General features: G+C 43.2%; 3 protein-coding genes across 3 annotated transcripts; 1 reads left to right on the top strand and 2 right to left on the bottom strand.

Annotated features, from left to right (window-relative positions):
- Positions 1–589: 589 nt before the first annotated feature.
- FAM32A (family with sequence similarity 32 member A) lies at positions 590–1,633 on the bottom strand. The gene is made up of 4 exons (XM_080385961.1): positions 1,502–1,633; positions 1,087–1,225; positions 944–997; positions 590–776 (listed from the first exon to the last, which is right to left on the bottom strand). Exons 1-4 carry the CDS (start codon positions 1,576–1,578, stop codon positions 708–710), a joined length of 339 nt encoding a protein of 112 aa, XP_080242087.1. The 5' UTR covers positions 1,579–1,633; the 3' UTR covers positions 590–707.
- Positions 1,634–1,722: 89 nt separating this feature from the next.
- On the top strand, positions 1,723–10,149 carry CIB3 (calcium and integrin binding family member 3). The gene is made up of 6 exons (XM_080385962.1): positions 1,723–3,662; positions 3,959–3,993; positions 5,753–5,864; positions 6,231–6,378; positions 7,245–7,440; positions 7,939–10,149. The coding sequence occupies exons 1-6, from the start codon at positions 3,612–3,614 to the stop codon at positions 7,958–7,960; spliced, it is 564 nt and encodes a 187-aa protein (XP_080242088.1). The 5' UTR covers positions 1,723–3,611; the 3' UTR covers positions 7,961–10,149.
- A 1,064-nt stretch (positions 10,150–11,213) lies between these two features.
- RAB8A (RAB8A, member RAS oncogene family) lies at positions 11,214–16,827 on the bottom strand. Its single transcript, XM_080385960.1, has 8 exons — positions 16,557–16,827; positions 16,220–16,280; positions 15,929–15,989; positions 15,484–15,561; positions 14,931–15,020; positions 14,223–14,288; positions 13,675–13,725; positions 11,214–12,782 (listed from the first exon to the last, which is right to left on the bottom strand). The coding sequence occupies exons 1-8, from the start codon at positions 16,678–16,680 to the stop codon at positions 12,690–12,692; spliced, it is 624 nt and encodes a 207-aa protein (XP_080242086.1). The 5' UTR covers positions 16,681–16,827; the 3' UTR covers positions 11,214–12,689.
- Positions 16,828–17,019: the final 192 nt, after the last annotated feature.

The raw sequence follows: 17,019 nt of genomic DNA, 5'->3' as shown, positions 1-17,019 counted from the left end.
TGGCAGGGCTGCAGAGGGGGCCTGGGCCAGCCACTGAGCACCCAGGGCCCAGCCTGTGGCAGCGGAGGGCGAGTGTTCGGGTTTAAGATCAATATTGGGGTTTAAGATGTACATTAGGATTTTAAATGTCAAGATGGGCATCATCTCTCAAAGGGAGTAAGAACAGTGAAGGCAGGGAAGGCGCTTGGAAAACTCCATGCACAGCCCCTGATTTTAGAGAAGCTGGCACCAAAAAGAGGAAGAAAGCAGCAATTTAATGAGAACTTACACCAAAATTACGAGTTACAGCAGACCCCCCCACCTCGCCAAGAACTCTAGATAGCATAAGCTTCTTGTGTAATTTCTATGTGAGCCTGTCAGCCTCTTTGCTTCCAAAAAGAACAACTGTTTGTATAAAATAAATAAAGGAATGTTTTCCAGCTGGCTCACAGCAGTTGATTTTGGCCTTAATCTCACTTTAAGCACTAAAAAAAAAAATAGCCCTCTGCCCCTACAGAAATCAGAGTGCATCAGCCAAGGAAAGACTTTGTTGAATATTTGGTTTTAAAAAACAAAAACCAAAACAGCGAAATAAGACAGTACAAAGTCATCAATGTTCAGAAGATATATTAAATAGTCAATATGGAGAATACACAGATTTACATGGCAGCCTTGCTTAATACAACCAAAACCCAAATGCTGATCCAGAGCCTCGAAAAGCAGCCCATTCACTTAGTCCAGCTGACTTTAGGAATGTCATAATGCTCAGTCAGCGTATCCAAGTGCCTGTTGAAGTCCTAGGGGAGAGAAAGAGAAAGAAAACCTTTAATATTGGGTGCTGACATCACCACCATTGAACCCCAAGACCCTCTGCTTCCCCACTTCTGTGTTTCAGAGGCAAACCAGTCCCTCCAGCTCATGAGTGATGAACACACGCCAGGCAAAGTGGGATAATTTAGCTCACCTCCACTCTCTGCTTATGGGTTTTTGAGGCTTTCTTCAGGATCCTCTCCATTTGCTGGAGGAAGACACGAGAGGTTACTCCCAGCACTCGCAGCCCCTCAGGGGCCACATCCAAGGGGTCGATTGGGGTTTTCAAAGCCCTACCCGCTTCTCCTGCATCTTCTCGTAGGCCACCTGTGCCGGGGTCCGCTTGTCCAGCCCGCGCTTCTTCTCCTCCTCCTGCTTCTTGCTGCTCACGATCTGCTCCAGGATCTGGGCCTTATCCTTCGCCTTCTTCTTCTTCCTGAGGGCAGAGGGAGGTCAGCGCCCAGCCCCAGCTGCCACCCCCCCGCGGTGTGGGTGTCCCCACCGGCTCCGGTCCATTCCCCGACCCGGTCCCCACCCCGGTGTAGACGTGTCCCCCCGGCCCCGGTGTCCCGTCCCGTTCCCCCTCGCGCTGTAGGGGTGTTACGCCCGGCCCGGTCCCCCCGCGGTGTGGGGGTGTTACGCCCGGCCCGGTCCCCCCGCGGTGTGGGTGCCACCCCTCCCGGTGTAGGTGCCCCTGCTGGCCCTCCCTCACCGCTTGCCGCCCGCCAGGCCCCCGCCACCGCCCTTCAGCCGCAGCGGCCCGCGCTGCACCGCTTCATAGTCCGCCATGGCGCCGCGCGGCCCCGCCCGGCCCCGCCCCCTGGCGGCCGCGCACCGCCTCCTCCCCCGCGCTGAGGCGGCACCGCCGCGGGCCGAAGCCGCCCTGAGGGAAAGAGCCGAAGCTCCAGGCAGCGCCACAAAGCGATGCAGGCGCGGCCCCCCACGCACGCCTCGTCCCATGCACAGCGGCCCATGCTGAATAACGTGTGCTTGTCTGAGGGCGCGGCGGGGGGGCTGCCGGCCTGCCTTCGCTGAGGGGACTCTGCCCATGGACACACGCACCTACCCAGCCGCTTGGTAATGGAGACCCATTACAGTTTTACAATAAACGAGGCAGCTTGCCACACACTGCAGTTGTGCAGTCAGGCCCTCCTCCCCTTGTTTTCCATATTTCATACTGCCTGTATGAATTGTATACCCACATGTTATAGTTGAATTGAAATAACTAGAGTCCGAAATAAATTCACTTAAGTATTTATTAAGGCAGGAAAGCAAAAACAGTGAGCTGGGCAGCCGGGGAGTCACAGCTCCATCCAGGCTCGCAAATTCCGACAAGTAACACAGCCCTTTTATTCTCAACTTCAAGGCCAGTTTAAGGAAACAGTTATGCTCTCAGTCCCATAGCAAGAAGCTGTATATTACAAAACTAATCTATTTTTACACTAAAGTCTAGACGAAGACAAAGGTTGTCATAGTAACATGAGATTATGGTTTAACATTGGCCTTGAGAAGGTACATCTCCAACCTCATGGTTAACAGTTAACTCTTTTCTTGCCAGACAAAACATTCTCAAATCTGTTGCAGCAAGATCATTCCTTTTGTTAAAAACCCCTTTGATCAGCAAATTACCCTTAGTTACTTATTACACACACATATTTTCAGTGTAAATGCTATATATGTATGAACATAGCACGAACTGTATACCCACATGTATTTTCAGTGTAAATGCCATACACGTATCTGTATATATGCATGGCACGCTAATAATCATTAGTGGTAAGGTATATTAGCAGACTATGCAGAATAAAGGGAGAGAGGCCTTTATATACACTACCTCCAGTACAAACTATGATTAGCATTAGTGTCCAGTTGTGATAAACGCAGTCATGATTCATGTCAATAATAGAATGTAGTGTGCTAAGTGTAATTGTTGTACCCTGTGTAAATCTAAAACCTGTACCACAACCGTAATGAATGGGCACGTGTGGTTCCCCTGTGAGAAAATGTAAAAGCTCCCCCTTCCCCTGAGGCAATCGCTGCTTAGAAAAGCGCACCAAAGGAGACGGAGACCCTGAGACTTTGAAAAAGCGCGCCACAGGAGAGCCAATAGGAGGAGAAGGCGTACGCTAACGGCCCAGCGGGGAAAGAGCGGGACGGACATCCAGCGAGAGGAGATCGGTCGAGATCCGGGCATAAAAGATGCTGCTTTTAGGACTCAGGTGTGCGTGTGGTGGAACTAATTGAGTTCTCCACGCACCCAGCGCTGGTTTTGCTTATTGTTTCTCAACCGGAATTGATTGAACCCAAAATAAAATTGTTTTAGTTGTTATCGTTTATAACACAGTGAACATACAGAAATGACAGAGAAAAGCAGGAAGGATGAGGGGTTACCCGTTACTGCTACTGATTTCTAGGATTTAGTGCTAATTCTTAAAGAAGAAAGACATTCCTAGCACTTTATGGTTACTTTCCCATCCCTGGGGGAATGAAGACGCATGGTCCATGAAGCCAACCTGCTGCTTCAAAGGCACAGACAATCAGCAGCTAGTTGTTTGGCTAAATACTGAAACATGAGTCTGTTGTGCACACAGGAGACAGGTGAGTGATGCTGGATAAGAGCCTCAAGCAGCCAGATGAAAGATTTGTTGAAATGCTCCTATTATGATACTTTGCAGCCTGTGGAGTAGGGGAGCTGGTTACTTGATCCTCTGCTATACCTGAACCTTGTTGTTGTAGCTTTTAATAACTGAGTATCCAGACCTCCTATAAAGGTGCCTTTGAGGGAAGAATGATGGGACAAGAATCAGCATTCAGAGCTTGAAATGGGCAACAAGCAAACCATTTTCACTCCAGAACAACTGGATGCATATCAGGTATAAAACAAAAATGGCTGTTTAGGCTGAATGCTGTATAAAGGTGAAGTTTTTTTAAAAACAATCCCTTTAAAATTATTTAGTAGTAGTACTAAATTACAGCAAAGATTTCAGTAACATAGTTTGATTCTTACATCAAGAAGGGTTATAAAATACTCCTAATTATATGCCAGAAAGAAAGAACTGTAATACTTGGCCATATATATTACAATATAACTTCCTTTAAGTTACTGTATGGGAAAAGTCTGAGGCAATGCATGCTAAAAACTGTTGTTACATCTTTTCTTATTTCACAGGACTGCACATTCTTTACAAGGAAAGAAATTCTGAGGTGAGTCTTGTATATGCAATTATATAATTGTATATTGTGTACAATTGTTTGTTTGATTGATTGATTGTTAAATCTTGTATATGTGGGTAAAGGACAGAAATTGCAATGAAGACAGGTTACACATAGGGTGAAGTATTTAAAAAATAATTTAAAATTGGATTTACACAAATTTAAGGTGATACCTTTGAGCAACCTGAGCATTCATGTTGCTTTTTTAATGTACAAAACCCCTATGTTATCTATCCTAAATTGAGACAGACTTCTAAATTTTGTAACAAGGTACGAGTCTTTATCAGAAATAGATGTAACTGGTTATAATTTAGTGCATACTTTACCATCCTCTCCTCTCCACATTCCTCTCACCTTGTTTTGTGACAGATCCTTCAAAGTATACTGTTATTCTTTGGAATACTTTGCCTGGTTTCTGAAAACCTGAACGATTGTGTCAAATTTTCTTTATCTTTCTTCACGTCTCCTTGTAAATAATAAGACTGATACTCTAAGGTACATTTTTCCCAGAGCCTTCATGCACCTCATCAAACACTCCATTTAATCTCCAACCATAGGATCTGATAAAGACAGGTTCAGTAGTCTGTTGATGTGGGACGGAGAGTCTTTACATAAAACCTGAACTTGTTCTCCTCTCATAAAAAATACTTACCAGGTAGTAGCGTACATAATGTTGAAGTTGCATTTGCCATTCCTAACCATCACGCATGATAACAGAAAGGGAAGTGTTCTGTTTCTGCATCTCTCAAGGGGCCATCACACATTTTTTGCTAATTTCTCTGAAGGGCAGAGCACAAGTGACAGTTTTGTACAGAGCATGTCCCTGTTTAGAACCTCAATACATGTGTCTGAATCCTATACAGGATAAAATATGAATGGTTCTGTAATAATTGAAATCTGAATCTGTCTCCTTTCCGCATGATAGAGGCCAGAACCATAACTCTATCATGAATAAGACATTTATTATTGATAAGGATCCCTTTTAAAATTCTGTCCTATTGTTTTGTTGATAACAGCTGTGAATGGGATTCTTACTCTAGCATAAGCACTGAAACAAATAGCATGCTGATAAAGTGGTGAATATATTCAAATTATTATATGTCTCTGCTATCTCTTGAACCTGAGTTCTGTGGAAAAACAGGTAGATACTTGGGGTCGATAAAAGCCTGCTAGAATTGGTCCCAGATCTTTCTTCCTGCATTCAGGATTTTATTCTGACATTTAGATGGATTCTTTCACGCTCCAGTTTAAGCTCGTTATTTTTGGTCACATTCACTGTGGATTTTTAAAAGAGATCCCTTTTGCCTTGCCACAAATGTTTGTGCATTTGGAAATTGGTTAGGTGAACCTTCAGGTTTAAGGTCTTCTGCCTTGTTGTCATGAACACATACATCATAGCTATGCTACATGCCTGAATACTACTGCTGGCCACACAGAAGCAAATCTGAAACTTTGTAAAAATCTGTTTTCAGACACAGGGTATCTAGTGGTTTGGCTGCCTGACCTATGTATTATCCTAATTATTCTGTAAGCATGAAGGCTTTGTATTTTTCACCAGTTAAACTGTGTTCTTTTTAATACTGTCTCTTCTACCACCAAGCACAGAGCATACTAAATGCTTTTTAGTGACCGCTATCATCCATCTTGGTAAAGGATGCAAAGTGTGAAGAGTAATACAGAAAAGGCAAACACATTGTTCTCAGAGGTGTAAATAACATGTTCCCTAAACAAGCTTTTCTTTCTATTTCAGACTGTTTTATAGATACCGAGATCTAGCCCCACAGCTAGTTCCACTTGACTACACAGATAAACCAGACGTGACACTTCCCTACGAACTCATTGGCAGCATGCCAGAGCTGAAGGTACAGAGCAAGGAACACAGCTAGAATCGAGTGACACAGTTCAGTTTAATTTACCCTTTTTAAATAATTCATCCAGTACTAATTGCTGGGAGGCTGAAATACAAATAGATTTCAGCTATTGAAGTGAAAAGTCTTTCTGGAAGCTTCTAACAATTCCATGAAAACACCCTGAAATTGCACAAAGGTTAAAGAAGGCTACAGCTGCGTCGAGTGCTGATAATGTTAGACAAGAACGTAATAGCAGAAAGGAGAGTATTTGCCAAAAAGGGGTTACAACAAAAATCATCTTGCTGCAGTTGTCTTATGTATGCTGAAATAAATGCTAGTAAAGATGACCTTCCTTTGCTCCTGTGTTCTGTTTCCCAGGACAATCCATTCCGCCAGCGGATAGCAGAGGTTTTCTCTGAGGATGGAGGTGGCAATATGACTTTAGATGATTTTTTGGACATGTTTTCAGTGCTGAGTGAGATGGCTCCCAGAGACTTGAAAGCGTATTATGCTTTTAAAATTTATGGTGAGCAAAATGTGCAAAAAAGTAAACTTTGGGGAAATCCTGCAACTTCATGTAGGGGTGCAAAATACTCATTTTGTCACCACCAATGATTTCTAGCTCGGTATAATTTAAATACAGCCTTTCTTTTAATTGCATTTGAATGTTTGTTCTCTCTCCTAGAAACTTCTGCTCTTCTTTATCCTTCTGCCACTTCCCATATTTATTTGGGATTAGGATTTTCTACAGAATTTACAACCTGAAATTATCTGCAGTTTTCAAGAGCAGATAAACATTTAAGAAATACTTGTGTCTGAGGGGCTGCTTGGAAAAGTGCAGCACCAGGAATTTGGCTGCCCATAAATCTGCAGGGTGGTTTTGGCAGGGGAGGTGGGAGGCAGGGAAGCACACTTCTAGCATTTTTCTCCAAGGACAAATGTAAAGATTTTTTATTTTTTTTTACAGTACTGTTTTCAGTTACTTTATGATCACCTAAAGCCAAACAATATATCAAACAAACTCTTTTCGTGTGATTTAAACTATACATGATTCAGCAAAGATGTTAAAAAAAGTGAACCTGCACCAAAACTGCACCAGTCCGTTCTCTTCATTTAACTTCGTACTATTTCTTGCATTTAGTTCAGTGTAGTGATTTGCTAGAATGATTTAATTATGGCTAGGCTACCCTTATGTATGATAAGGAGAAATTACTCCAGGATTTTTATTTTGTTACTGAATTTCTATACGGTAACTTCATTTCTGACTTCAAAGTTCTACTTACATAAATACGTTACAGCCTGGGAACCAAACGCTTCCTATTAGGTCTTGGCAGTCAACCATGTGAAATGCTGACTTATGTCACTTTGAATTAATTTTGTTTCCTTTGACAGATTTTAACAATGATGATTACATATGCAAATCAGATCTAGAGAAAACTGTTAACAAATTAACCCGAAATGAACTTACCCCAGAAGAAGTTAGCCTTGTATGTGAAAAGGTGATTTATGAAGCTGATGCGGACAACGATGGCAAGCTGTCTTTGGAAGATTTTCAGCGTATGATAATACGAGCTCCAGATTTCCTCAGGTAACATTTGCTTTTAATTTCTAACAGAAAATTGCTCTTAGTTTAATTGTCAGAAGTCTCTGAAGTGTGTGTTTTACATCTCCTCAGCCACTACAGATCACCACGCTTCCCTGACAGTTTCTAGTAATGCTGCCCACTGCAAAGACTGGGAGCACAGATGCTTGAAAAAGCGTGGAGGCTTCCTGACTTGCTTTTTTGAACCTCTGATCTACTTTTTACATGACAAAACATCCTTGTAACTTAAAAATTTAATGTGAGCACTTAGGCTTTGTTGATAAATACATGAGATGAGCTCATTGAATGCATGACTGTCTTAATGTGGATTCTGACGCACATCTTACACAAAGCAGCACTCAAATCTTGCAAAGAATAGGATCATTAAATAAATGCAAGTGCTTCATAGAACAGTTTCCAACTTATAGCACAGTTTTAGGATTAATTGTAGTGAATCCTTTGAATAGAACACTATGTGACTGATCATTACTTCCTTTTTAATAGCACATTTCACATTCGAATCTGAAACTAGTGAAACGTAGATGGAAGTGCTTCTTGAACCTTCAACAACCATTACTTCACCCGAGATTACTGTCCATGAGAGCAAAATGAGAGGAGCAAAGAGGACAACTTCTGGTAACTGAACCAGTGGGAGAAGTCTTGTCTTATCTCTTTTAAAGGAACAATTTATTAAGCTCTTCATCAAGATTTCCCTGTAATTTAACAAAGTGTCTATTCCCCTTTCCCGGCTAGAGCAAATCTGGCCTCGACAGTGAGATGAGAAATATTTTTTTAAAGTTCAGATACCACCAGGTAGTAAAGGAACTTGTATCAAATTACAGCTTAAAAAAAAAAAAAAAAAGCCTTAACCAGTACAAACCCCTTTACAATCGTTTCAAAAACACTGGTAATCAAAATTGTGTAAGCAACTCTTCTGATCAGCTACAGTCTTAACAAATGGTCCAGTGAATCCATTTGCTAAAGCATTCTTCCAGTGTATCACAGAAGACTGCTACACGTTCTGAGAATATAGAGCTCTCCATTTCAGAATTTATACTGAAAAGTCAACGTACTTTAAAGGACTAGACAGCCTACCCCAGATTCCTGTCCCTCTCTTCTATTTCTAGAAATACCCTGTTTTTCACACTAGAATCCATGTGTACAAATAAGGAACAGGACTGACTGACTGAGTTTGTAAAATTCTCTTTTCATAAGTTTATTTATGCAGTGCTCAGGGTCCTATACAACAGAGTAAAAACATACATACTGTAATAAACAACAGTTCTGTTTTTAATACAAACATGAAAATCCATGAGAAGTGTTTAAGAAAGCAGTTGTAACATGGGAAGGGTGGCAGCCAAAAGTGATCATTCTAAAAACACAATTTACAGTTATTTTTAAAAATTTTGGGATGCATTAAGTTCCCTTCAAAACAAAGTTGTAAGTCCCAACTCGCGTTCAACGCAGAGCATATGATTCCTGCAGAAAGGCTACAAAGAACAGCCCACTAAATCTGGATCAAATACAGAAACAAAACCTCCCAACAATCAGCAAAAGAGATGGGTCAAAGAACAAGGCAGCCTCAAATAATCAGACTGCACGTCACCAATAACGTTCAATTAAACAGATCTTTATTTAATCTATACATGAAGACAGAAGTTAATCATCATTCTTTCCCAACCCCTATGAACTTCGAGTACAAATGGAAACCATCCTCTGTGCAGCTGTTTGCCCGTTTCCTCTCCAGCATAAACACCAGCTGTTTCAAGTCCAAGAGAACAAGAAATCAGGGTAGCTTTTGAGCATGATCATTCAGCCAATGACACTGCCACCACAACAATAAAACTCTTAATTGTCAGCAAGATGATTAGCATCTCGCGTGACGGGAGAAGACCAAATAATTTTCAGCAGCAGTAAAGAGACTTACAATAATCCATAGGATTTATAAATCTGAGGCTGAAAGTCTGATGCTGGTGTAAGGCTGTGATGTCAAGGAACATTCAATGTGCTCATCAGCAAGGGACACAGACAACGTCAGTGTTAAAACGGCCAAGTGTTAGAACAGCAGTTCCACCCTTTACTGACAGGTCTACACCTGAAGGGGTGAAGACTATCCAAAGTACTGAAACCAGCCCCAGATAAAAGTCAACCACAGAATTCTATGATACTCATTAAAGTCAGGGAATTTGAGAACATGCTCAAAAACGGGTTTGTTTCTCTACAAACCAAGTGTTAATCAATTACCTGAAATTTTAGTGGCATTTAGACACCAGGAGTGCATAGTAAGCACATGGTTAGTTTTTTAGATCTACTTAAATTCCTGTTTTACAAATTTTGCATCCAATTTCAGACTTTCTCCTCCTTAGGTAAAAGAAAGCTTAGATATAAATACATTACCATCTGTATTTACGTAGTACCTCTTTTGATCGTTTCCCATAACATTCATACTTAAAAAGCACAGTAATTTAATTCCACAATGGAAACATCAACTACATATTGTACTTCTCCAAGATGTGATGTCCGTATTTAGCAGCGCACAGCCAAGCATACGTGCAACTGCAGTGTCTTTTTCTGCCTTACATTTGCATTTTAGCTTTCATATTGCTTACACCGATTTAATTTCTGTGTAGAGTCTGTATACCCTAGACGTACAGTGATGACTGTAGTCACAGTAACTGTATGAAGCTTCCTGAGATCAGGCAATAATGCAGTTGTTCATCAAGTAAATCCAATCATTTCATAAAAGGAAATCATGCTATAAATTAGCTACAGACACTTGCAACAACCAGCGTAAGTTTAAACAAAAAGTATTCACATACAAAGAGTTTGCTTTGAATGCAAAAGAGTAACTTAAGATTTAGAGAACGAGGAATGAGAAAATACAATCTCATCCTTCAAAATTTATCCACTTGTGAATTAATATGGTTTGCTTTCTCATCTCAAGATGAGTTACTGATTTAGATACTGTCAACTGGCAATACCCAGTATCACGGTGGACAGCCCACGATACCAAATTAGAGTAACCACTTATTTTTCCAGTCACTTTGAAAAATAAGTCTGGCTGCAACATCTGGCTATACTGAAGTAGAAGGATGGATGCAAGACAATCCACATTTACTACTAAGACAGCAACAAGCCATCAAACAGAACAGTTTTGTGCAGGAAAACAACATTCAGACCATGCCTTAATCACCTGCCCAATTCCGCCTCAGGAACTTCTTGAAGCACAGAGTCTTTCTTTAAAAGCATCCTTGTCTCAAGACGGAAGCATTGCTTGTCCAAACTACAGCTCTGTATTAATGACACTTTGAAGCACATAATGACTAGAAGGCTCTTCAGTAGCTTAACATGATTTTATCCTAGAAATACACCTTTGTGTAAATCCACTATGGTGCACGTTCACAAAGTCCTCACGCTAAAAAGCCACAAGTAAACAAACAAACAAACAAAACATCATAAGGTTCTGGCTAGGGGAAAGCTTTAGGTATGATTTTAATCATGAACAGAGCTCACTGTAATCTGCTAGCTATTAAAAATAAAAATATTGGTAGAATATAAAATGAATTTTTATAAACCAGTAACTTACACAGTAAAATTTCCTTTTTCCATTTTAGAAAAACAGCCAATATTCCTGTTAAGCCCAATTGCATGCTGCAGATTTATAGAGTTTAAGTATGAATCTGATAGATCTTTAACTACAGTAATGCTTAGGAGTGCTATTTTCAGGCCAGAATACAATACCACAAACTTGAAGAAAACAAAACTGGTGAGTAAATTCATGAACTTTAAAATCAGCTTTAATTTCACCCTCAAGTGAAGTTGTCAATGTAAACAAAGCATGTTAACAATTCCAGTGAGTTGCAGGACACAGCTGATACGTTCACTCGAATTAAATACACATAATGCCAATCGCTTGACAGCAGACTTTGAAATACATGGCTCTTATTGGCTCCTTATTCTAATTAAGTCTCATTAAGGGCCAGGCTTGCAGCCTCTGAACTGAGAGCAATTAGATACCTAGGAGCTTCACTTGGCCGTTACATTTTAGATATTGGAATGTAATAGACTGTGTTTATAGGAATAAATACATAGAATATTTCCACTGAGTACTAGACATCATTTGCATTGATGCATGCTATTAACAGGTTTGTTGCTGCTTGAAATCTGAAATGATCAATACAAAGCAGCAAGGCAAAACTCAGTTTTAAAAAGTTTGTTTTCAGAAAGTGTTCGTATGTGCAACATTTATTTGCATATGTGAGTGAGTGTGCATGAGAACACACGACTGGAAGCAGTGCAATACATTTTCTTGTCACAATTTAAAATGAGCTACTACATCACAACAGATCTGGTGTCATTCTCAACTGGAGAAGGAAAAGCCGCCCACTGTAACGTCACAAGTTTTGAGCAAGTGTCCCTACCTGAACCACGTTGTCTGTTTCTCTAAGAACAGATGACAGATCATTTGCACGGGCCTCACTGTAGCAATCATCTCCTGTTAAATGTCTGGAGTACTGAATTAAGCACGGTCAAGCCTCACATAGATAAAGTAATTCCTGATGGTGAGGATCCATTATATTTACAGCACACTTTGGTTTTTTAAAAAAAATAGAGATTCCTTTGAGGAGGATTTTTTTTTTGTTGTTAAAACTTCAATCATACTTGCGGATTGTCTGGAGTAACGCAACTGAATAAGGAACAGACAGGTAAAGGATTTTCTCTGTAGTAGCAAAGTGGTGGAGATGCAGAAAGTTTCCTTCTACCTTCTGAAAAAAGGTATAGGCCTGTACTGCTCACCTAAGTGCATTTATTTGATGTTCTGATGCAATTGTTGTATATGCATCTACAGACACGGATATGCACATGTATCATGTACGCATACCTGCACTTCATTAATATTGGCATTTCAATTCCTTATTTGGATCATAACTTAATCTTTCTAATTTGGATACATTACGGATATGAACGACAAGATTGAAGCGTGTCAGCAAAGGCGCTATGTCACAGGTCACGTCCGATCTGTACTCCCTCTGCTAGACAATACGCATGCCCAGTGGCAATCTGACAAAAATAAACTTGTTTCATCTCCAAAATTGAAGAGTCAGACAATTACTAAAATAAACGATTTCTTATTCAGATGGTCACAAAGTGACAAGGTATGTTGAAAAAGCTAAGTCTGCAGACAGAGGAAATCTCACTCAGAACAGGCACAGTCCAGTTCCGTTGAGCAGAAGCTCAGGTTAAGGCCATGTCCCTCACAGAAGAACACATCGGAAAAAGCTGCTTTTCTTTTGCTGGTCTGGTGTGATTTTGACTCCCTGGTTGCTGCCTTGCGGGCTATTGCCTTCCTGAAGATGCAAAGAATATTAAGTTACTTATTGATACTGAACAGCTTCTTCATCTGTTCATTTTATTGACTCAAGCCTGCCATATCCAAACCCCACTATTAAAGTCAGCAGCAGGTTGCACTCAGTCACCCGAGCTTTACGGCAGCCACTGTGAGAACCCACAGGACTGCACCCGCTACTTTTGGCCTCCACTAACATGCACTGAATCTGTTCTTTCTCTAAACTCAGACAGCTAAGATTAAAAAAAATATATATATAAAATTACAGGACATGTTTGGCTCTTGCTGAAGCAGTTCAGGATCGTCAGCAAGACCCAACAAGGGCACGTCCAGTCACATTAAGGTGGAATGCTTTGTAAAAGTAGAAGGAACCTTTGTTAGCTTCATTTCCTACGGAGTAACCTGACATCAATGTGTGTTCGCTTATGGCACAAAAGATAACCCAATCGTTTCTCAGGACACTTTCACAGAAGTTACCAAAAAAAAATTTGTTCTTCACCTATTTTTAAACATACTGGTTTGAAGACTGCCCTGAAGTACAAAGCGGGCCTCCTCTGCAAATTCATATAGTTCCATTTTTTAGCCTGCACGAGCAAGAAGTATCATTAAATTGCCCTACCACTCACTTGACTTCTCATAAAACAAATAAAAGGTAATTTTATTTGGAAACCCTCAACCACTGCAGCCAATTCCCAAAATGCAGAGACAGTTGTTTATTAGCCAAGGTCAGACAGCAGCTTGACAAAACCAAAACCAAGTTTCTGTAACCTTCAGTGCACCCCCCCATAAAAGAGACCACAAAGTATTTGTTATACACTGTGAAACAGCACTTGCCATTGGTGGGGTTTTCCCCCCTGTTTAAACACAGTGCAGACAGAATAAAAGTCACTTACCAACTTCTTGTCCATTTTTGCTTTGATATCTCTCGCAAGAGTGAAAAACGCCTGTGACAAGTAAAACAATTGTTACATGGTGAGTAAAATACATTCTAACACTTGTTCAGCAATAAGCTGCCGCCCCGAGTTTCTCTGCATACTGAACTGAAGAATGGCACATTTTCAGGTTTTTTTCCCCCCTCCAGGCTCTAACAGCCCCTATCCAACCCGATGACCTCCCTTCCAAGCCCGAAAACCACAATGGTACACAACACTACAGCACCACCCAGGGCAGCATGGTGTGAAAATATTGGCCTTTATCAATCACATCGCTGGTTGCAAAGACAGAAGCCAAGCTGTCCAGTGTGCTGCTCTAACACCCTTGTGTTATGCTCTCAACACCACGTTCAACCTAAATAAATCAGCATAATCTTAGACAACAACTTCATAACCCAGCCGTGGTATCAGACCACCATGTTTTGCATCCAACCGGGATGGGCAAGCGCTCTCCCAGCTCGTTTGCACAAAGATGACAATAAATACAAGAGAAAGGTTACGGTACTTACGTTCTCTATGTTTATATTTGCTTTTGCACTGGTCTCCATAAATTTAATTCCAAAACTTGCAGCAAGCTGAACAAAAGCAGGTTTCATGTTAGTTGGGTACTTGCAGGAACTGCTCTAAGTACAACCACCTGCGCCAGATCTGCCCCTCCTGGCGCAATTCAGAGGAACTTGGGATTTACTCAAGCAGAACAATTTGCAAAAACCAGGAACTGAATCTCCCTGCTAGTAGCATCTATTCTGCCCAGGACTTGTTCTGCTGTTTTACACGCTGCGCACATTTTATTCTGCTCCTTTGTCTTTTTTTTTTCTTTCTTGCATAGACATGTCAATCCCATAACATTGGCAGCGCACAGACATACCTTCTCCACCTTGACTAAGTAACATCTGATGCCTGCAAAGACAACGCTGCCTGCTTGTCTCAGCGGCTTTCAGCCAGAGAGAGACATTTCCTCACTGCCAAACACTAACTCACTTTTTCTTCCTTTTTCTAAGAACAAATCCAGCTCATTTACCAGATAACTGACAATTCTTAACACAGACTCATCTTTTTATCAGAATGGGGAAACGTATTGCAACCACAGCCTGGGAAACATCCAATAGTTCTGCTTAGAAATACCGCTGTACCAAAGCAGCATACAGACAGCAACAAATGCCATTTTTATACTGTGAAAAGTGTAAGCTGAAATACGTTAAAGCTAGAGCCCTTACCTTCTCCCCTTGCTCTCTAGAAACTTGTCTTTTGTCATTTGCATCACATTTGTTCCCAAGGATCATTTTTTCAACATCTGGAGAGGCATGCTGAGATAGAAACAAATCAAAGACTTGGGCTTGGGGTTTTTTGTAGATAAATATTGTACAAAAGAGGAGACACACATCGAGTACCTAACAGAAACACCTGTGCTAAGCATTGTCTGTGGATGTACAGGCTCCCCAACCCCCTCCTCCCAGCCACCCAGTGCATCCTGCACCATGACAGCTCTCAGATCACTTCTGGTGGCTGCAAAACATCATCTCTTAGGTCATCTCAGCACCGAAGGGGGTCCAGTCCCCTAGCTGGCTCTCGTGTGCCAGCACGACCAAGTACTGTTAACCACAAGGTTACAGGTGTTATTATTACTGGTTTTCCTTCAATTTATTTTCCACGTTCCCTCCAGCACATGAATTTAGAATAAACTTGATGCTGCTGAAGCAATTCAGTTTCAACTACTTTTGGAGGAAGAAACAGCATTGTTAATGTTCAGTAAGTAAATAAAGAAATTACCTCTTCAATATTCCTGACCCAGTTCCGAATATTTTCAAAAGATTTTTCATTGGTGATGTCATAGACTAACATAATGCCCTAAAGATGAAGAAGGAGACAGATCGTTTCAGCTATTGCAAGAGTTAAGACTCATCCATAGCAGAAACGAACAATTTAACAAAGGCAATATTTAAAACAGCCGGCTCACAGCTCCATTTAGCATTTAATCACAGTTTGTGCCTCGCCAGATCTGGCTCACGGGATACATGTATTTGCAGAGCGAGTTACAGAGGAGAGCGGCCTCCCGGCACTCCCGCGCTGCCCCAGCACCGCTGGAAGCAGCAGCTGTCGGCGCTCACGTGTCAGAAACCAGACAGGTCCGCGTGCTCCACGCCAACCCCGGCGGATTTGACTGCAAGGGCTGCACGGCCTGGTCTCGGTTCAGCGCGACCCGCACGGCTCCTACCATTGCTCCCCTGTAGTAGGCGGTTGTGATGGTTCGAAATCGCTCCTGCCCGGCGGTGTCCCTGCAACAGACACGACATGGGGCTCTTGCAAACATCCGCACCACCACGCTCAAGTTAAAGCCACCAAAAGTTTTAATTAAATGGAACCAGTCTTTGGTGCGCTACAGCTGCCTTCTAGGTTTTTAAGGTTTCGTAAATTGCTGAATAACGGGTATAAAAACTGAAGGGAAACCTGCCGGCGGGGCAGGGGCAGTGGGCACCCGGCGCTCGCTTCGGAGGAAGGGCCCTACCAGATCTGTAGTTTGATCCTCTTCCCGTCCAGCTCGATCGTCCGGATTTTGAAGTCGATACCTGCAACGCGGAGCAGCGCGGTGACCCCCCGCTCCCGCCGGCACCCGGCGCTCTGCTCTGCCCCTCCCAGCCCCGCTTCCCGGGCTCCGGGCAGCCCCGGCCGAGCCCCCAGCCCCCCCGGGGCCAAGCACCCACACCCTAGGGCCAAGCACCCAGGACCGAGCCCCCAGACCCCCGGGCCGAGCCCGCGCGGCACCCTCAGCTCCGGCGGGGCCTCCACCCACCCGCCCGCCCCCCCCGGTTAGAGCGGGCGGCGCCGGGCCCGGCCGCCCTCACCGATGGTGGAGATGAAGGTGGCGTTGAAGGCGTCCTCGGAGAAGCGGAAGAGCGCGCAGGTCTTGCCCACGCCCGAGTCGCCGATGAGCAGCAGCTTGAAGAGATAGTCGTACGTCTTCGCCATGTTCGCGGGCGCCGCCCCTCGGTCGCGCCCGCCCCCCGCGGCCTCTCACGGCCCGCGCCCGCCGCCCGTCACGGCCCGTCGCGCGCCTATTGGCCGAGCCCGCAGCACGTCACCGCCCTGGCCGCGGAGAGCGCTGAGCCGGCGCCCCATTGGCGCGATTGGCGGCTGCCCCGCCCCCCCCCCCCCCCCCCCCCCGCGGCTGCCCGGCCGATGCGTCACTTCTTGCTGCAGGCGGAAAGCGCGTGCAGCAGCGGGGCCGCGCGGCTGGGCAGTGACGTCACGTCTCCCACTTGACGTGGCGCGCGGGCGCGTGGCGTCACCCCCCCCCCCCCCCCCCCC

The sequence above is a fragment of the Falco punctatus genome (assembly GCF_963210335.1).
Source record: "Falco punctatus genome assembly, chromosome: 4".
NCBI lineage: Eukaryota > Metazoa > Chordata > Aves > Falconiformes > Falconidae > Falco > Falco punctatus.
The sequence above is the reverse complement of the archived record's forward strand: the minus strand, read 5'-3'. Positions and strand labels throughout refer to the sequence as shown.